The sequence below is a fragment of the Agelaius phoeniceus genome, chromosome W (assembly GCF_051311805.1).
Source record: "Agelaius phoeniceus isolate bAgePho1 chromosome W, bAgePho1.hap1, whole genome shotgun sequence".
Lineage (NCBI taxonomy): Eukaryota > Metazoa > Chordata > Aves > Passeriformes > Icteridae > Agelaius > Agelaius phoeniceus.
In genome coordinates this window covers 16,194,936-16,216,292 of record NC_135301.1, presented here as the reverse complement: position 1 = coordinate 16,216,292, position 21,357 = coordinate 16,194,936, and the positions used below count along the sequence as shown (strand labels likewise).

Below are 21,357 nucleotides of genomic sequence, written 5' to 3'. Positions count from 1 at the left end.
CCCCAAAGTTCAGAAGTTCAGCCTTGTGTAGACCCCACTTGTCTGTTTCAGGAGCCAAGCTGTCTGGGCCCTGTAACAAACCTGCTGCCCTAAATCAGTAGAGACATAAAGACCTATTTCAAAGACGTTAACACCCACACCTTCACCCACAGAATTGTTTGTAAAGACATTGGCACACATCTTCCCGATCACTGTGGTCAGATTTTCCCACAGGAGATATGTAGAACTTCAGATTGTGCATGTTATAATCAACAGGAATATGCTCACAGGCTGTCTCAGTAAAATATCACTGTGCTGGTTTGGGCTGGGGTAGAATTAATCTGCTACACAGTAGCTAGAAACGGTGTTGATAATAGAGGGCCTCTCCTATGCTTAAACTGACGGGGCCCGGGGAGGCCGCCAGCGAGAGCCGCCGATCCGTGCAGGGCAGCGGGGAACGGACAAGTGGCGAAGCCGGGAAGCTTCGCTCTGAGTTCCGCTGGGGGCGCCGCCCCGCCCCCGACGGGGCCACGCTGCCTGGCAGCCGCAGAGGGTGGGCAAGCTCGCCGCTATCCTTCCTCCGGTTGCTAGGAAACGAGACTCGGGAAGGGTGGGACAGCCGTCGCAGAGGCACGGTGTGACTGTCGTAAAAACATCTCGGAGAAAATGTCGTGAAGCGCAGTCGGTACGGTCTGTGACGAAGAGAGTGACCGGGCCTGGCTCCCCGCACTTATTTGCCCCGTACCCCGGTGGCCCCCTCCCCCTCTTGCTCCATGTGGGGCCCAGGTTGGGCTCTCGGCTTCTCCTCCTTCTCCTCCTTCTCCTCCTTCTCCTCCTTCTCCTCCTTCTTCTCCTTCTTCTTCTCCTATGGCCCGGAAAACAGTTAGCAGGAAGCGGAAAGCGGCGACGGCTGCCGCCGGGGGGCTCCAGGGGGAGCAGGTAGGCTGGGGGGCCGGAATGGGTGTATGAGGGCAGAAGCCTATATGGCGGTGCCTGGGGTGACCCTGACGGGGGGTCGCCGTGTCCCGGTGCCCGGTTGAGGTAGGGGAAAAGGGCGGGGTCTTTCGGTGCCTGGGGAAGGTATCCTGGGGGGGAGATGGTGGGAAGGAGTAGTCCCGGCCACGGTGGCTGTCGGTGCGATACAGCGGGCAGCTTCCCCCCGTCTCTGCTCTCTGCCCCGGTGGCCCTGGGAGCTCCGGGAGCTCTCTGTTCGGCCCGTAACCGCCGAGTCCCCGCTGCCCCAGAGCTGAGCGTTACTGCGAGGCCACCCCAGGCCGGGCCGGAGGAGGCCGATGAACGGCGCGGTCAGTATCAGATGGCCCCCGCGGTGTCACCTCCAAACCTGCCGAGCTCACGCCAGGAGGCTGTCGGGGCTTTTCCGTTTAAAGTGCTTCTTGTCTTCCTCTTGTTTCTGTAAGCTTTTGGTGTCCCAACGGTGCCGAGACGGGGTGGATTGTTTTCAGTATTATGGCAGTGTTACTTCTTTAGCAAGTATTTATGCTTAATTTTATGTTGCTGAAGGCTTTATCACAATTTATGAGTTAATCTTCGTGTATGGTATTATATGGGTAGTTTGGAAGGCTTCAGTATTTTGCTGAGAATATATTTGAATTTAGATGGCTTGTGTCTTAAGTTTGTTCTAGTCACTTTATCTAAGTTTAATGCTTCTTTTCCACAGTATGGGTGGGATCACTCAGTTCACAAAAGGAAAAGACTCCACCGGGTGAAAAGGTCTGTGGTGTACTACCTGAAAGGTAGAGAGGTCAGGATGCAGAATGAGTCCAGCTATCACCGCTTGTTGCATGGATATGCAGCCCAGCAGCTTCCCAGCCTCTTGAAGGAGAGAGAATTTCACCTTGGAATCCTTAATAAAGTATTTGCCTCCCAGTGGCTGAACCATCGGCAAGTGGTGTGTGGGACAAAATGCAACACAGTAAGTGCCACCTATCTTTTGCTTCTTGCTGTTAATTATTCTACCCCCAAATGACACTTACCATAATTGAAGTATGTAGATAGCCAAGGAATATATTAGGAAATAATTAGGTGTGGATTCCAATTTGTGCACAATTAATTTTGAATAAAGGTAATGCTTAACGATCACCCATTCTCATCTGAAAACATGGCACTATGCGTATGGCCTGAAACCTGAACATGAGGCCTATATCTCATGCAGCATCTGTCTAATCCACATAGAGCGATTTACATCTATTTGCAGCATGGCAAGCAACAGTAGGGTTTGATCTTTCTTCCTGTCCTGCAAATGTAAAGTTAATGAATGATGTTAGCTTTGCTAAATGGTAGCTAACATGCCTGGCAAAACTTGCTAGTAAGACTCTATTTTTATTGTGCTCAGTCTTTTACCATTTGGTTTTATGTATGGTTCTGTGCTTCTGACTTGGGTCTGGAGCATCTCTCTTATGAGGAGAGACTGTGGGAGCTGGGCCTGTTTAGTCTAGAGAAGACTGAGAGGGGATCTCAATGCATATAAATATCTCAAAGGCAGGTGCCAAGAGGATGGTGCCAGACTCTTTTCAGTGATGCCCAGTAACAGGATGAGGAGCAATGCCCATAAACTACAACACAAGAAGTTTTACCTCAACATGAGGAAGAACTTCTTTACGTTGAGGGTAGCAGAGCACTGGAACAGGCTGCCCAGGGAGGTCACGAAGTCTCCCCCTCTGGAGACATTCAAGACCCATCTGGACATATTCCTGTGTCACCTGCTCTGGGTGGCTGTGCCTTAGCAGGGGGTTGGACTGGATGATCTCCAGAAGTTCCTTCCATCCCTAATGATTCTGTGACTTCAAAAAGTTGCTACAAAACTAAAAACTATGGTTAAACTCCAGATATTCTTCAAAGTAGCTAGAAATGTTCCAAACTGAAAAAAAATTAATTTAGATCTTCAGGATTATTCTTTTGCTTTTCTAGTTTGTAATTTTTTTCCCACTCTAAATCTGTTTTTAGTGTTTAAATAACTTCCCTTGCTTATGTATCTTTACATGCTTTAGCAAAATTGGAAATCTGTTCGGACTCTGTTATTGTGGCAGGGCACCCTCAACACAGGGAATAAAGAGCCTTGACTCCGTGATTGCAGAAGGCTGAACAAATGCTTTATTAAGCTATACTATACTATACTATACTACATACTACACTAATACTATACTACTACTATACTAAAGAGAAACCCGTGACCCTTACAAACAGTCACAACACAGCTTTGACCTAATTGGTTAATCAATCAAAACCACCATCACCAGAGTCCGATTAAGAAGCTACCTTTTGGTAAATAATCTCCATAACACATTCCACATGTGCACAACAACAGGTGCAGAGATTAAGATAAGAATTGTTTTTCTCTGAGCTTTCTCACAGCCTTCCCCAGGAAAAATCCAGGGAAAGTTGTGCCTGCTGCTCTCTGTGAAGAGAGCTGTGGCCACACTCTGTCATGTTTCAGATTTCATATTTCCAAAGCATCCCTTTATAGGAAAATATTAAAATAATGTAGTATGTGATTAATAAATGGAGGACATCGTACTTCTTAGGTAATGCTCTCTCTGCTGGAGTTAGTGGCCCAACTTCATTGGCTGAGGTTTCAATGTCATATATGAAATTCTAATTGAATTAGTGCAAAATCCCAAACCTGTTCTTTGCAGGTTCGTTAGTGCCACAAAAATGAATTGAGCATTGTAGAGAATGTATAGATCAAGCAGCTCTAAAATCTCAAAGTATATCACTAGGTGTGATTATTTCTTTGCCTCAAGTTTTGGGTTTTTTTGGGTTTTTTTTTGTGAAAGCCATACTCAATGATCTGACCTGCAAGGGACAGTGTTTTTTGGTTTTGTTTGTTTTGTTTGTTTTGTTTTTTCATTTCAGATGTTCTGTTATTATTCATAGTTACATAGCAGGAGGCTTTCATGCAGTAGGTCTTAAGAAGCAAGGCCTAGCTGTATAAACAAAACAGTCTTTTGACAGGAATTAAGTCTGAAATAGAATCTCTCTGCCTTCAGTTTCCATGTGTGTTCATTGCCTCGGTCTCAAGAGTATTTGGTTTTCTGTGAACTGCATGTGATACCCATGTCTATCTTCATAATCTGGTAGTTTCTGTGCCAAGTATAGTGTGGGTGGTAGAGATTCCCTTTAGCAAGCAATGTCTCTCACTTCTCCATCCTTTGTCATCTGTCAACATGTGCTGTCTCCCAACCTCCTGAAATTAAATGTGGAGGGCAAGACACAAAAAGTGACAAATGTGATTTTGGCACTGAACAAATTCAGTTATATCAAAGTGTGTGCCCGTTAGATAGTGCTTCAAAGTTTCACATCAAGATGGATTGTCTGATTGTGTGGTCTTGTCTCCAGAAATGTAGTTCAGTCAGTCAATTTGTTACCAAATGTCTGAAAACTGGAATGAGATTCCTTAACACCAGCTTTTTGTGTTAAAGAGGGCATCATTTATTCATGCACCTGGAAGGGCATGGAGGATCACTCCTTCCTAACATGCCCCCCTGATTTCTACAAACGTGTTGCTAATATACAGTCACTACATGCATATTATAATTTGCCCATTACCATAAAAATCCTCCCCAAGTTCCCAAACTCAGTCCTTGTTTTGGCTGTAGCTGCATTCTTAAACCAGATGTCTCCTCTTTATCTTCTAACGTCCTTGCTTGGAGAACAATTTCTGCATGCCTTGCTTCTCTGCCAAAGATCCACAGACAGTGTCTTCTCTGCTAAAAGTTCACAGTCACAGTGTCTTTCTACTAAAAGCTCACAGTTACAGTAGAAATTGAATTAACTTTCTTGGTATCAAATTCACTGGCTTCTTTTACCACTGCCCACTTCTCAGACATTTCTTTATATCATGAATTGTTTCTCTGCACTCTTTCAAGTAGGACATGTGAGGCCATTACCCACTTGCATTGCCTGTACAGCACAACCTGTAAGTAGGTTTTGTGCTAAGATCAGTGCACGTTCTGATCTCCACCAGAAAGCAGGCATACGTTTGATATCTTAGTGTTTAAAGAGTCCATGTTTCTTTTGGGCTTGGCATTTTATCAGTAAATATGTATTGCTGCAGAACAGAAGCCAAGCATTCTGTTAATGTAGAAAAAAAGAGGTGTTTATTGTTATAAATGATCAAATCGTGAGCCAAAATTATCAAAAATTTAGCAAAGATTTATTAATTTGTCTGCGAGACTGAAGTTCGGTCTTCGAAACCACCACAGCCAAAGATACAGTGTCGAGCCCAGGGTCGACACCGGGTGAACCTGGATCTGACCTCCAGAGTGTCAGTCTCCCCCTCGGTTCACAAATGCTGCTTCTTGCAGCGAGGTTTTATACAGTTTATTTTGCCCGAGGCAAAGATGACCAAATTTCCTTTGTATCTCTTCACATGCATCGCTGTTTCTTTCCATGTGCAGAGCTGGACAAAAGCCAGGTCCAGGTGTGTAGTCAGTGACAATAGACACCGGGGAAGCCATGTATTCAGATGTATCAGGGTGGCATCGCTGACTATCTTGATAGATGCAATCGGCAAGGCGATAACGCTTTCGGGGTTCATCCCGTGCATCTGGGAACTGGTTGAATCTGAATAAGACAGCTGCTCCCGGCTGAGGTGGTCAAAAGACATGGTTTGGATTTCACAATATTTTATGCATTAATAACATGAATTATCCCTACCATATATTACATTTATAATCTAAATAAAAGTATAGACTAGGAATCAAAAAGTGCTACTCAGTGTGACCAGTGGGGGTATTGATATAATGACACTGTAAGCATTGTCTTGCTTCTGTTGTTAGCAAAAAGCAAATCTGAAGGAAAACAATAACATCATTTTCCAGCTTGGCTGAGGGTGAAATTTTTGTCTGAAGTTGTACTTTTGCAGAATAGGATGTTCCCACATGCTAGTTCTTGCTGGCACCGATGTGTGTGTGGTTGGGGAATCAGCTGGATCAGCTTCCTGCTTTGTGCAGATGGACTTTCTTGTAGGGTTAGTTTTACTGAGACAGATATGCAGCTGATCTTGTAGCTATCTGAGGGCTAGTTGCTGTCGTAGGGGTCGTGAAACTGTTTGGGTGGATGAAGAGGCAAGTGGATTCTCAGAGATTGGCTTAAGCCAATTGTGAAACTTCATCACAGTTGATTTTCTCTTAGTGACTCAATTTTTAGCAGTGCAATGTGTTATTCTTGGGTTTCTTTCAAATGGTAATATGAATGACAAGAATGTGCCTGTGATTTCTGAGAGCTGTATGTGAGAGCTGGGACACAGAGCATGTCAAGTACTTCCTGTGTATACTAAGCAGTATTTTTCATGCATGTTCTTTATGTTTTGTAAATCTATGTCCATCCTGCTTGCATAATAAAAAATGCTGTAGCTCAAGGTGTCACCCTTTGTTTGGTTGATTTGTATGATCAACTAAAAGATAGGGCTGCCTGTTCATCTGCTGTTCTGTATGCAGGGGCAGCAACAGAGGACACTAGAGTCTAAGTGCTGCCATGAAATGACATTTAGTAGGCCTAGGGTTTAATTTTGCTGTGTAAAGTCAATGCTTTCAGTTAAAGATGCATGGGAAAGGCGCTTATATTTAATCAATTGGTAACTTTGTTGGGTTCCTGTCTCTCCCCTCCCCCAAACCGTTGTCTCCAAAAGGCAGGTCATAAAATGGAATTATACTTGATGAAAGAGCCTGGCAAACTGTTCTGATCACAGTATTGTATATAAATTAAGGATGGATTTTCCAGTTCACACTCTGGTTTATAGATACTTGATTCCTTGCCACAGTCTTTACTTTTGGCAAACTGATTAATGAAGTTCCTTAGTTAATGAAGCAGGGCAGTTTCTAACTTGATTGTAAGCAGTTTGAAAAGGGGACAGCTGCAGTGTTGCCTTTTTCCCAACCTGGAAATGAAACTCAAGATAATTTTAGTAAGGGGGAAATATAAAAGGGGATCTTTATTTGAAGGCCTTCAGAGGCAGTTATGGAAAGATGTCCACAAAAGCCCACCCCTCCCAGGGGTGAGTACATATTTATACGTTTTAGGAAATTAGCATAATTGATAAAAAGCACCAATTAGGAGGACAAGCGATGATTCAATTTCCCCCCAGGTTAAGCCTCTTCTCTGGAGTTCCCCCCTCAGCACTAGCTGTACTTTGTTCATGAAAATGTATCTCTGAGAGTTGTTCTTGGCCTTGGTTCCCAGGAAGAACCAAGATAGCACTGGGGCCTTGTACCCCCTGGGGCTTGGAGCTCTGGAATTTGTTTTATCTTTCTGCCTAGGGAAAGGCCATGGAAAAGTACTGGGAAAACAAGTCACTAATACAATAGGCTACAAAGCTACACATATATTTGTGAAGAATACAGAGAACATATAAAAGAAAAAGGGTAAAACCCAAACGGCATCAGCAGAGTAATTGGATGGGGGCCTGTCGTGGTTTGACACAGGCACCCATGAAAGTCGCTCGTTCACCCTCCCCTGCCACATCTGGGCAGAGGAGAGAAAATTTAATGAAGGGTTCACAAATTGAGATAAGGACCCGGAGAAAACAATTCAAGGGAAAAACAGGCTCAACTTAAACTTGCAAAGTGAATTTATTACTAACAAAATCAGAGTAGGATAATGAGAAGTAAAATAAGCCCTTAAAACACCTTTTCCCTCCAGCCCCTCCCTCCTTCCCACCAACAGTGCAGGGGGACAGGGCACGGGGGTTTTGGTCAGTTTGTCACCTGAAGATTTTCTTCCACTGCTCTGGGAGAGGAGTCCTTCCTCTGTAAGGCCATGGGGTCCCTTCCACCGGAGACAGTTCTCTGTGACCTTCTGTCGCTATAGGACACGAAATAAAATGACATGCACGCTGGAACCTCCAAGGTAAAAAAAAGTGTTATAAATGATCAATCGAAAAGCTAAATTATCAAATTGCGAAAGATTTTGTTTTCTGCGACCAAAATACGGTCCTCAAAAACCCACAGCCAAAGAGACAGCGTCAAGCCCGGGATCACGCTGGGTGAGCATAGGTACAACCTCTATCGCACTGGACCTCCCTCTGTTCACAAATGCCGTTTCCAGCAGGCTGTTTTATACAGTTTTTTATGCCTGAGACAGAGGCACCCTGATTTCTTTTGTAATCCTGCATATGCATGAGAGTTTCTTTCACTGTGCAGGGCTGGACAATCGGTTTCCTGAGTAGTGGCAGGCATTGATGTGTCAGGGGAAGTCCTTATTCAGATGTATCTTTCTGGTGGACTTCTGTTATCTCGATGGATGGTATCAGTTGAGGATGATCACTTTTGGGTGTCTCTTGATTACTCCTGACTAGGATGATCATCATGCTGGCCACATCTATTCATGGGTAAACGGGGGTATTGTTCTGCTGCCTTCAGGAATTTCAACATTCCTAACTAGATATCTGTCTCTGGGCTGCTTGTGGTCAGAGACTCGTTTGGATTTTACAATCTTATAAAATACATTCTCTCTTGAAGCATGAATTATTTCATAACATATATTACAGAAGGGAAGTTTATTTTTGACTCCAACATTTATAGACTTTCAAAAGTGACAGTGGATTGGAGGATGAAAGTGCACCCTCTCCAATGACACTGGACAAACCAAGTCCATCAAATTTCTCCTTCTCCTAAAAAGAATGTAAAACAATAATTATTTACAGAAAATTGCGTGAGAAAGTTCATTACAAGAATGTAAACATCAGAAGGCTTAGAAGAACAGGGCGACGACCTCCTTCAGCGTGAGTTCACTATCACGAGTAGCAGCTGTACTGCACCTGCTGCAACATAAATTTCCCCCCACGGGCAGACAGTCCTCCCAAAACTGCTGCAACGTGGGGCACTCTTCCACAGGGTGTAGTCCTCCAAGGACAGGCTGCTCCAGCTTGGAAGCAGGGGCCCCCTCTCTCCACTGGGTCTTCCACTGTATCACAGCCTCCTCCAGGCATCTACCCGCTCCAGCATGGGCACCTCCCCCATGGGCTGTGGGTGGATCTCTGCATCCCCTGTGGACCCATGGGCTGCAGGGGGACAGCCTGCTTCACCATGGTCTTCACCACGGCCTGCAGAGGAATCTCAGCTCCGATGCCTGGAGCACCTCCTCCCCCTCCTTCACTGACCTTGGAGTCTCCATGCTGTTTTCCCTCACATGTTCTCACCTCCTCCTCTTCTCTGACTAGAAGAAAAAACTATTGTGCCCACTTTGTTTTGGTTTTCTTCTTAAATATGTTATCACAGAGGCATTACCAACCTCTCTAATTGGCCCAGCTTTGGCCAGTGGCTCATCCATCTTCAGAGCCGTCAGGGATTTGCTCTGCTGGACATAGTGGAAGCTTCCAGCAGCTTTTCACAGAAGCCATCTCTATGGCCCTCCTGCTACCAAAAAACAGGCCAAGCAAAACCAACACAGTGGTCTTCAGATCCTCTGCATCCCCAACTCTAAAATCCCAGGGGTCAACCTTCAGTCTCCCCAGTGCTTTCTGCCAATGGCTCCAGGAAGGATCATTCTCCCCAGCTGTGGTGTAGAGCACATTGTTTTTTACATCTTTCCCTGTTCTGACTGCCCTGAGAGACTACAGCATGAACTGTCTCCTGTTTGATTTGCTCAAAGGCTTTTTGTTGCTCAGGGCCCCATTGGAAATAATTCTTCTTCCTGGTCCCTTGATAGGGAAATCTTATTATAATTTGGAATATACATTCTCCAAAATCCCGCAATGCCTAAGAAAGCTTGTGTTTCTTTCTTGTGAGTTGGTGGGAACATTACTGTTATTTTGTTGAGCATATCTACTGGTATCTGGCAATGCCCATCTTGCTATTTTATTCCTAAAACCCGTATCTCTTGGGCAGGTCCCTTGACCTTGCTTTGTTTTATAGCAGAATAGGCTTTCAGAAGGATTTGGACTATTTTCTTACCTGTCTCAAAAATTTCTACTGTATTTCCCCACACAATGACTTAATCAATGTATTACAGGAGTTCTGGAGCTTCATCCTTTTCCAGTGCAGTCTGGATCAGTCCATGGCAGATGGTATTGCTGTTTCCACCCCTGGGCAGTTGGTTCCAGGTGTACTGGAAGCAAACTGTGGCCTGCATTCTGCTGCCAGAGGGATTGAGAAAAACCCACTGGTGATATCAGTTGAGACACCACTTTGCTGCCTTTGACTCCAGCTCTTACTGAAGTTCCAGCATGGCAGCACTCAGTGATTGTGTGACATTGTTCAGGCCACGAATATCCACTGTCAGTCTCCATTCTCCATTAGACTTTTGCACTGGCTAAATGTGGCTAATAAAGGGTGAGTGGGTCCTGCTCATCACTCCTTGGCTCTCCAGTTAAGAAATCAGCTTATGGGTTGGAATCAGGGTGTCAGTTATTGCAATATTACTGCTAGTTCACTGTTGTGGTAGCGATCTGCACCTGCTGTTCTTCAACATTCAGTAACCCCACAACTAAAAAGTTCTCCGAGAGACTGGGCAGGGTAGACAGCTGATAACTTTCCTCTGTCTCCAGGGCAGCTATGCCAAAAGCCCACTGGTACCCTTTTAGATCCTTGAAATACCCTCTCCTGAGGTAATCTATGCTAAGGACGCAGGGAGCCGCTGGGCTGGTCACAGTGGGCTGCTTTTGCCATTCATTCCCAGTCAGGATGATTTCAGCCTCCAATACAGTCAGATGTTATGATCCCTCTGTCACTCCAGAAATGCAAATGGGTTCTGCCCCTCTATAGCTTGATTTCATTAGGATACACTGTGCACTGGTATGTACTAGAGCCTTGTACCCCTGTGGGTCTGATGTGCCAGGCCATTGGATCTACAAGTCCAGTAAACCCAGTTTTCCTTCTCTTCCACCTGGCTGGAGGCAGGGGCCCTCTACTTCTGATCATAGGATTCTCTACTTAATTCTTGTAGAAATGGATTAGAATTTTCTTCTGTAGGATCGGGAGTAAGATCAGTCCTTCCATTCTGCCTGAGAAACTGCCCACTGTAGCTTGAAGCAGCAGCTTTCCTGCAAGAACCCTCTTTTGTGATTGTTTTGCCCTGCAATTCCTCTACCTGTGCCTCTAGGATTGAGGTAGGTTTTCCATTCTACTTCCTCATGCCCTCTCTGTGGTCCCACAGGCAAAACCACAAGGTACCCCATGGTGTGTACCTTCTATATCCTCTCTTTTGAGTAAGAGGATGCTTAATGGTAATAGTTGAGATGCTGGTCCCTACAGGTGTAGAGTAGGGCATATCCTCTTTGAGTTGGTGGAACTCCCAGGACAGTTTTTCCACAGCTGACATGAGAGAGGGAGAGATTGTCTTTGTATTCCCAGAGCTGGTGTCGTGGGTTTGGGTTCTTCAGGGAATTTTTTTCCCATCTCCTGTGGGGAGAGGGGGTTGCCTGAGAAACAGCAGAATAGGCAGCTGGAATGACCATCAGGGACTCCAAAAATATCCGATGACTCATAGGACTACATCAATCCATTGTGAAACTCCCTGCCCTGGGGGAGGTACCACCTGAACCTGACCACATGTAATCTCAAGGTCTAGGGGCTTGGGACACCACCACTACCACTGGACAGATCCAGAGGAGGACCCGAACTTCCACAGGAGGACCAGACTTTCCATAGGACCACCACTTTAAACAAGACTGTGAAAAACGCCAATGACTTGTTTTAAAATTTTAAAAGTTTAATAGTAATAAAATGGTTATAAAAATAGTAATACAAATTAGAGCAATAAGAATTTGGACAATCAGAGTTAGGACAATAAAGGACATTAAAAGCAAAGAATTACGAACATTTGGATGCTTTCCTCTTGAAAGCATAGCTTGCTAACAAAGCATTAACTCTTAAAAGCAATAGCCTGTTGCATATTCATATATCTCATACAAGATACATACATTCCTTTCAAACTAGGGATTTCTCTGGTTATTGTCAACTTTCCCCCCCTTCATCTTGTTGGCCCCTCAGTGTCTGGAAGGAGGTAGAAGGAGACTAGTTCTTTACGATAAGGAGACAATAATTCTCTTTGGGATTTTAGTGTCTTTTTGCTGTTATCTCGGTGTGAAGAATTTCTGGATTATCTCATCCCTATCTTGAACTAGTTAAAAAAAGTATATTGCATAGCATAGTTTCTCTTTTAACATTTTGTTATAGCCTAAAACTATATTTAACATACTGCTGAAAAGGATTAATGTCGTTGTTGAGGCGGTCACGACACAAAGCAGAGACCACAAGCAGTCTCAGATGGCGACTCTTTATTATTGAACATGGCTGATGTTAAAAATGCCAATCACTTGTTTTCAAAATTTTAAAAGTTTAATAGTAATAAAATGGTTATAAAAATAGTAATGCAATTAGAGTAATAATAATTTGGACAAATTGAATTAGGAGAATATGAGACAATAAAGATAAAGAGTTACGGACTGTCCGGGTACCTTTTTCTGGGCAGCACGAGCCCGACAAAGGACACCTGTTAACAAAGGATTAACCCTTAAGAACAATAGCCTGTTGCATATTCATACACTTCATACATGATGCATAAATTCCATTCAAATACAGGATTCTGTCTGGTCATCGTCAACTTCTTCCTCCAAATCCTAATAGCGCCTTTGAGGTGGGAAAAAGTTGGTTTCTTCTGATAAGAGGGCCATAAATTCTTCTTCTCTGAAAGATTTAGGTGTCCTGTGGCTGCTATCTCGCTGCGAGTCCTTTCTTTTTAAAAAAAGTATCCTACATAGCATCATTTCTATTTTAATAATTTTTATAACCTAAAACTATATTTAACACAGTACTTAAGAAAACTAATACAGCATTGCTTTCTAACACAACACATATAATATTCATTTTAATATTTGCGAAAAGCCAATCATAAAATACATGCATTTTTCACAATCCCCACTCTTAGTCTTTGTAAATCCTTTGGCTTGAGCAATATTTCTTATCTATTTGCATCTTCTGGACTATGCTGGCAAAATAAAACAGGGGATTACACAAGGAAGAGATATAAAATCAGTTGTAACACATGATGATCTTAATTTCTTCTAATACATTACCCCACCAGCTAGGTTTTAACATTGTTTTCTAATTATTTTGGACCGGTACCTGGGTTATTATATGCATATATATATATTTTTCTTCTTTGATTTCTCTCGCTTTTGCTAGAATGACTTTTCTGTGGTCATCAATCTTCAACAATCTGATATATTAAACTTTCCACAAACACCCCCTTCTTTTGCCAATAAATAGTCTAAAGCCAACCTATTCTGATACACTACAGGTATTGTTTGGCTTAGCTGACTTGATATTAACTCTAATGCCTGGGCAGCTTTATTTGCTATCATTTCTATAACTGCTTGGAGTCTTGTAATATGACTCAATAGATAATTTGGGGTCAATACAGAGTTAAATTGCTGTGCTGGTTTTACCTTTTCATTTACTATTTGTTTTTTTACCAAATCTTGAACTGTCTCTTCAAGATTAAATGTAAAACAAATCCATCTATCTGCTTTTGGACATTCAATTTCAAATCTATTACCACTTTTTCCTAAGTTTCTTGTAATCCAATAATTTTCTCCTTTTTGCCTACAGGTTCTTAATTTGGATGGGTTATAACAGTGGCTGTTGACATAGGTGTGTGTAATAAAAGAGGAACTTTGGTTTCTTTCCATGTGATGCTTTCTGTAGCATTTGTGACACAATCTTGCTGGTATCCCGAAAGGGAAAAGACGACAAATGAGTGACAGAAACAGGAATAACAGAGGTCCAGTATGGCTTATACTCCCACCTCCCATGCCTGTGAGGTTGCAACCCACAGCAGGTATATTTGATCTTCTCGGTGGCGAAATACAGAGGCCAATCTGGTCTTGCCCTCTATTTCCTTGTCACTTTCTCTTAACTATTTTCTAGGCAAATTGTTTTAGACACCGTTTCACTGTGGTCTCCTACCGTTCCTCAGGTATCTCTCATTCAACAGGCACTAATAATTCCCATCCACAAAACAAAGTTATTACTTTACACTTTTTGCAATAAGAGCATAAATTTTGTGAACCACAATACTAATTATTCCCACAATTCAAGCATTTACTTATAACCCAGCTAGCATGTCCAGTATTGGAATGAATCAAATAAAGTTTACTAATGGAAATGGTAATTCCCCTTCTCCCCTGTACAATTCACAGGCTAAGGTCAGAATACAAAAACAGTCTTGATCTTTCTATCTGAAATATTCCTCCCCAAAGGAGATGTTTTATTCAGGCAGTGCTTGAAACCAGTGATACAAGCGTTGTCTTACTTCTCAATTCAGTGTTATTCTTTGTACATTTCTTGGATCATTTGGGTTTTTCCAAACTATTACCACTCAGTCCCCATTGGAAAGTCAGTTCGGTATCACCTGGTTTAAATGTGATAGTCTATTCTTCAGGTTTCTTCACAAGTCTTTTGATTCTGTTGGCATTAATTCACCCTCTTTCCGTGATTCTGATTGTTGCTTCAGTAGTACCTGGAAAGGACTCCTTAATAGCATAGTAATAAAAGAAAGACAATACTGCATTAACTTCTACCATTCGCTTTTCTTCCAAACTTTCTGGGTTTAGCTAAAAGCTTTCTCCACAGCAACCTCTTCTTCTTCTATCCAGCTGCGCTAATAGCTGCAGAGGCAAATTCTTCTTTCTGTGAGTTACAGTTAGTTAAATAAGAAAAGCCTGACCAATTTCAACACGAGATGTATCACATCTATTGCTTTTTACTTTTTCAGCAGCATTTAATTGTTTTAGCCTTACAAACCCATTCTTCAGAAAAAAAAAACAACAACTTCTTTTTAACAGCAAACAAAACACACAAAAGAAAAAAACTAAAAAAAAACTTATTACTTAAGAAAAACAACCTACTTTGTGAGGTTTGGAGAGTCATCAATCTCTGCTTTGATTTTATCTTTTAGTGCTAGCCCCCTCCCCCTCTCTTCACAGCCTTGCTGTCAATGCTGTTCTTCGCCCTTCCCCCGGTGCTGCCACTTTGCTGCAGGGGAGAACAGCAGAACAGCCACAGGCATGGGGACCCTGGGGGCATACCTTGGGTCTCTTTTGCCCTCTCTCTCTCTCTTCTCTCTCTTTCTCTTTCCTTCTCTCTCTGGACCCACTTACCGGGGCCAACGCTGCTATCCTCGACTCGGGACCCCGACAGTCTGGGAGCCCCCCCCCGGCAGTTCCGCCATGGAGCCAGCCCGCTCCTGCCCGGCAAACCTGTGTCCTCTGCTGCCAGCACTGCCGCCGGGTCACCTCCATGGATCGGTCCCTGCCGCAGTCCCCAAGACCTCGTAGGGAGCGGTCAGACACCTCCCAACCTTGACTACCCCAAACTTGGCGTCCTCAGGTGCTCCTGACATTCTTTTTCTTTCTCTAGTCAACTTATCTTCTTTTCCCTTCAAGGAGGGTCCGTCCTGCTGAACCCTTTCTGGACCCCAGTTCGGCATTGAATAACCTCCTAACAACCATGTGTTAAGACATTTCCCTGCCTTTCATGCAAAAAACCCGCATTCACACTCCTGCTCTCTTCTAGCACCAAGATGTCATCACTCCACGTTCTAACATCTCAGAGTTTGCTAACCACCTCCCTACTTCAACTTCTCTCTTTCTTTCCTTCTTACCTGTTTTTTTTTTTGGTTTTTATTTTTTGATTCAACACACCTCAGATGGTACGAGGTGAACTTAACTAATTTACTTCTAAAAGTAAGCTTAGACCTTTCTTTGACTAGGATTGCTGTAGCTGTTATAACTTAAATACATACTGGCTAGCTGTGGCTTACTGGGTCTAACATCTTTTGATATATAAGCTACTAGATATTTTTTACTCTTCTTCACTCCTGAATTAAAATTTTATGAGCTACTCCATTTTCTGTATTTATGTATAAATGATAAAGTATTTTTCAAACAAGGGTAAGCTTAAAGCTAGTACTTAGGCTAGTTTTAACTTAACTCTTTTAATTTAACAATATCTTCTTTGGTCTGTTTTATATCATCTCCTTCTGTCAATTTTTTTTCATACACAAATTTTGCTACCTGTGTGTACCCCTCAATCTATAATCTATAATATTTCAATAATTAGGTAATTTTCTGATCTCCCTCTTTGAAGAGGGAGGGAGAAGGAATACAATTCTTGCAATTTTCTCATGGTTGGGTTTCCAGCTACTTTTATTTATTAAGTGTCTAAGATATTTTACCACTGGGTAGTGAGTCTGAGTTCTTTTATTAACCTCCCTTAAATCTTGTACTAGTCTATAACTCCCATCAGACTTTACTGGGGGAATAGGGATATTATGAGGAGACATACAAGGTTCTAATGCCCTATCTTTTATTAGTCCTTCTATTACTGGCTTCAAACCTTCCTGTCCTTCTAAAGATACAGGATACTGACATACACGTATGGGACAATCTCCTCTCTCAATTGTAACCATTATGGGGTTGATATTTACTCCTCTTCTATTTCCTTCTCCAGCCCAAACTTCTTTGTTGATTTTTTTTTTCTTCGTCTTCTTGGCCTAATTTTAAAACCCTAGCTGTCATTTTCCCATTTTCTGATATAACTCCTATTCTTAATTGCACTTGTAAGACTCTTCCCAATAAATTGCTACCTGCCTCTGGGACCAATAAGACATCTCCCATCCAAATTCTAGTTTCTTCTCTCAATTACCACATCTTTAATGACCAGAAATGTAAAACTTTCTCTTTTTGCCTCTGTTACTTTCACTATATGTTTGCTCACACTATAACTTTTTGGAACATATAACAGGCAGGTTCTCTCTGCCCCTGTGTCTATTACAAATTCTAATTCTTCTTCTTGGGGACCCACTTTTAAAGTTATCACAGGCTCCAGATGGTATTTGTCCCCCCCAAAAAAATTAGAGCTTATGACCTCCCTATTCCTCCTATGTTCCCATCTCTTTAAAGATTTTCAGATCTTCCGCTTACTTAGGACCATTTTCCTATTTCTCTTAAGTTTATCTATTTAGTTGGAGTTTCTTCTTTCTCCTCTAAAAGCTGTCCCTCAAAAACCTTTTGTTTTTGCATTTCGCCTTTGATATGCTGTCTCATTTATTCCCTTGGTTATGTAATTGCGATAATTATTCATGTGTTTTCTCCCCTCCTCAATATTTTAACTTTATTTAGGAGGTACAGTTGGCATTTTGTCTTCTCTGGGGGTCCCCGTGGATTATCTTTTTCCTAAGCTTTTATTTCAGTTGCTCTGATTAATTACCTTTCTTCTTGAGAAAAAAAAAATTATTTTCATTACAGACTGCATCTCTTCTCAAGTATAAATGTTTGGACCTAAAAATTGGTCCAATTGTTCATCTATGCCTATGGAATCCTCTAAATATATCTTTTATTTATTTCTTAAAATTTCAGACCTCAGACGAAGTCAAAGGAGCATTTACAAACCCTGGTCCGTCCCCTCCTGTGAGAACCTCTCTTAATGGAAATAGACTAATCCCTTTATCCCATTCTTTTTGAATTTTTATCTTCTATAGCCTTTCTCCCATATTTTTAGGAAGAATCAGGAGAGGGCTTTCTTTTAACTGAACTTTTAGTGTTTCGATAAGGTGATTCCTTTAGAGAGTTCCCCTGAGCAGCCGGAGCTGTGGTTACCAAGGGAACGGAGCTCAGGGCAGGACGGGGGACTTGGCACAGCTCAGGGTCTAGGTCCTCCAAAGGCGGGGTCTGCAGCCGGGATCGCCCGAGGGGCTGTTCCGGTGCAGACCGAGCTGGAGCGTGGATAGCCCCCACATGGCTGATCCGGCAGAGACAAAGTCGGCGACTGACCCCGGCTGCAGCGGCGGTAGCCGACCAGAGTCAGGGCAGCCGGGGATGGGACAGACGGGACCCCCCTCGGTGCGGTCAGCGTGGTAATCACGGTCCACACGACAGGACAGACCCCCATCCCCCGGCACGGCCAGCGGAGCGGCCGCGGGCCAGGCGGCCGGACTGGGACAGACGGACTGGGACAGACGGACTGGGACAGACGGACTGTGCCGGAGCCGGCACCGGGGCTGGGGGGTGGTGCAGCTGCGAACGAGTGGGGAAACAGACGGGAATGGATGAGGTAATACTTTGTTCCTAGCTTTATACTTTCCCTGTTTTTCTTTTATTGCTTTTCAAAAATGTTATTTTCTTACAACCTCCCCCCTCCCCAGCATGTGGTATACTCTTTTTCTTCTGGATTAAACGGTTTTTACAAATAAATCCAGAGCTTAACAAATCCAAACTTCTGCTTGGTTACTTTGAAATAGTCGACGAGCTAACTTACGACCTTCTCATGTTGTTTTTCTCATCACTTTTTTATTTATCTTTTGGCAAATTATACATCTTTCAGTTACTTGCTTTTCTACTCCAAAAATCTCAATGCACCTATAGTTCCTTAAAAAAAAAACGATCACACAAAGCCCGAGTATCCCACAGGGCTTTTTGATACATGTCCTCTGCTATTCCCTAGTAAGCATTTTATTATCTAATTGTCTTTCATCAAGAGGTTTCTATTTCCCCGATTTATCTTGTTCACCACCTGTCTTGTTTTAATTCCCCTTTTTTGCTTCCCTAAACTTTGGAATTTCCAATTTTTCCTCATTTGGAGTTATTATATAACTCTTTCAGCTCCATTTTCTGCTGCGTCTTTAGCTTCTTGAACTGCCAAATTATTTCCCCTTATTTCTGGGGTCTTTACCTTTTGGTGTCCCTTAATATGTACTATAGCTATCTCTCTTAGGTAATTTTAATGCCTCTAAAACCTCTAAGATAAGTTTCTCATGTACTAATCCTTTTCCTCTTGAATTAAGTAATCTCCCTTTTAAAATTTTTCTTAAGGTATGTGCTACTCTAAAGGCATACCTTGAATCAATATATAACTCCTTTCTTTTGTGTTAAATATTCTAATGCTCTTTTTAGAGTATGTAATTCACAAGTTTGCATGTTTTTTCTCATCAACATCTACATACCCTGTATTTTGCAAGGAGTTGTATTTCTGTTTGCTAACATAACTCCCAAAGGGCTATCTTGGGGTATTTCTGTTGGTAATTTTTTCCCACTTTTCTTTCCCGTATCCACCTTACTGGATTTCTGCCCCATTTCTCAATATTCTATCTATTCATCCCCTGCTTCTGTTTTCCACTTTTTACTAACAACGTAAATACCACTTTTCTTTCAACTACTTACACTCAAAAAACCCCCCACCTTTTTCTCACACTGCTTTTGAATACAATACACCTCCCTCCAAGGAGATATGGTAAGGCTTAAAATGCACAATCCACGTTACCTATACTTTCATTCATCTACATTCACTCACTTTTATTTCTCATTCACTTTTACACATTCCTTCACACCCTCAAGACACAAAGTGGATCGCTGTCGCCAGAAAATCACGGGTCCCTGTGGCACCCCTCGCCTTGGGGTTGGCCTCTAGGTCTCAGTATCTCCGGGCCTCCTGGAAGGGCCCTGACTCTGGCTGCCTCCAGTGCCCGTTCACCTGTGAGTCTGTGCGTCACTCACACTCTTCAACTCTTCAGCTACGGCCCCCTCACACGCCCGGGGAAAACTAGCTTGGTTTGCAGGTCACTCACTCTCTTCGGCCCAAAAGTTCCCACCTACCCGGGAACAATAGCCTGGTGTGCGGGTCACTCACTCCTCTTTCCACTGCCTCCCCCTTCCTACCCGCTCGGGAAGTTGAGGCTGACGTTGTGTGTCTCTCACTCTCACACACCACAAAACAACAATAAGGTACCTTTTACTTTCACATCACCTATTACAAGTTTAGGTGTTACTGGCCAGTCCCGGTGCTACTGGATATCCCTCAACCCAGCTGTGTTGTCCAACCCCAGATGCTCTTGGGCAATTTTCCCTCAGTCCTGCCGTGTTGTCCAACCCCAGATGCTTTTGGGTATTTTTCCCTCAATCCAGCTGTGTTGTTCAACCCCAGATGCTCTTGGGCATTTTCTGTCCCTCAACCCAGCAGTGTGATACAACTACAGATGCTCTTGGGCATTTAATTTGTTTTGCTGTGTTGTCCAACCCTGGATGTTCTTGGGCATTTTTTATCCCTCAATCTGGCTGTGTTGTTCAACCCTGGATGCTGTTGGGCAAAAATTTTCATCCCTCAATCTAGCTGTGTTGTCCCACCCTGAGTGTTCTCGGGCATATCCTCACTCCGACAGAATTCTGCTCAACCCTGCTCTTGGATGCTCTTGGAATATAAATCCCTCAACCCAGCAGGTTTTTAGGGGCCCCTCCTGTCCTGTTTCCTAGTGGATTGGGCTAGGAAACCTTGCTCCCTACCTCCGAGGGGTCCAACCCCTCCCTGAGACCCAGTCCCAGTTACCCCGGGGGATTCTTTCACTCTTATCACTCGCTTTGTCTCTTTACTGGCTGCTTTTCTCGAGAAAAGACAGAAACGCAGCATGGGAGACTCCAGCACTCACTTGGCAGGTCTGGGACAACCAGCCCACCTCTCATTCACACACATTCATCCCCCCGTACCTGCCCCCCCGAGAAATACTTACCAATCCTTTTTCCTTCCCGGGTTCTTCGTGCGCACTACTAGTCTTAGGGGGCCAATTACCGCGGTTGTAGGGAGCCTTTTTCCCTTCTCTTTGTTTTATTGCCTCCTTTTGTCCACAGATCGTAACCTGCGTCTGTCGGTCACTTCAGGGGAGACAGAGCGAGGCTGCCAAAGAGGGCAGGGCGCGCCTTCCCCACTCTGACTCTCCTAAAGCACCAGCAGCGAGGTGTTAACCATCCTCTGCTACCAAATTGTTAAAAATGCCAATCACTTGTTTTCAAAATTTTAAAAGTTTAATAGTAATAAAATGATTATAAAAATAGTAATACAATTAGAGTAATAATAATTTGGACAAATTGAAATAGGACAATATGAGACAATAAAGAGTTACGGACTTCTGGCTACCTTTTTCTGGGCAGCACAAGCCCGAAAAAGGACACCTGTTAACAAAGGATTAACCCTTAAGAACAATAGCCTGTTGCATATTCATACACTTCATACATGATGCATAAATTCCATTCAAATACAGGATTCTGTCTGGTCATCGTCAACTTCTTCCTCCAAATCCTAATAGCGCCTTTGAGGCGGGAAAAAGTTGGTTTCTTCTGATAAGAGGGCCATAAATTCTTCTTCTCTGAAAGATTTAGGTGTCCTGTGGCTGCTATCTCGCTGCGAGTCCTTTCTTTTTAAAAAAAGTATCCTACATAGCATCGTTTCTATTTTAACAATTTTTATAACCTAAAACTATATTTAATACAGTACTTAAGAAAACTAATACAGCATTACTTTCTAACACAACACATATAATATTCATTTTAATATTTGCGAAAAGCCAATCATAAAATACATGCATTTTTCACAG

At 43.0% G+C, this 21,357-nt stretch overlaps 1 protein-coding gene across 1 annotated transcript in view; it reads left to right on the top strand.

The window, feature by feature from the left end:
• The first annotated feature begins 846 nt into the window (after positions 1-846).
• Positions 847-21,357, top strand: part of LOC129132392 (DDB1- and CUL4-associated factor 12-like) — a 47,841-nt gene continuing 27,330 nt past the window's right edge. The window contains exons 1-2 of the mRNA XM_054651456.1: positions 847-918; positions 1,658-1,912. Coding sequence (XP_054507431.1) covers positions 847-918; positions 1,658-1,912 — 327 coding nt within the window. The remainder of the gene's footprint in view (positions 919-1,657; positions 1,913-21,357) is intronic.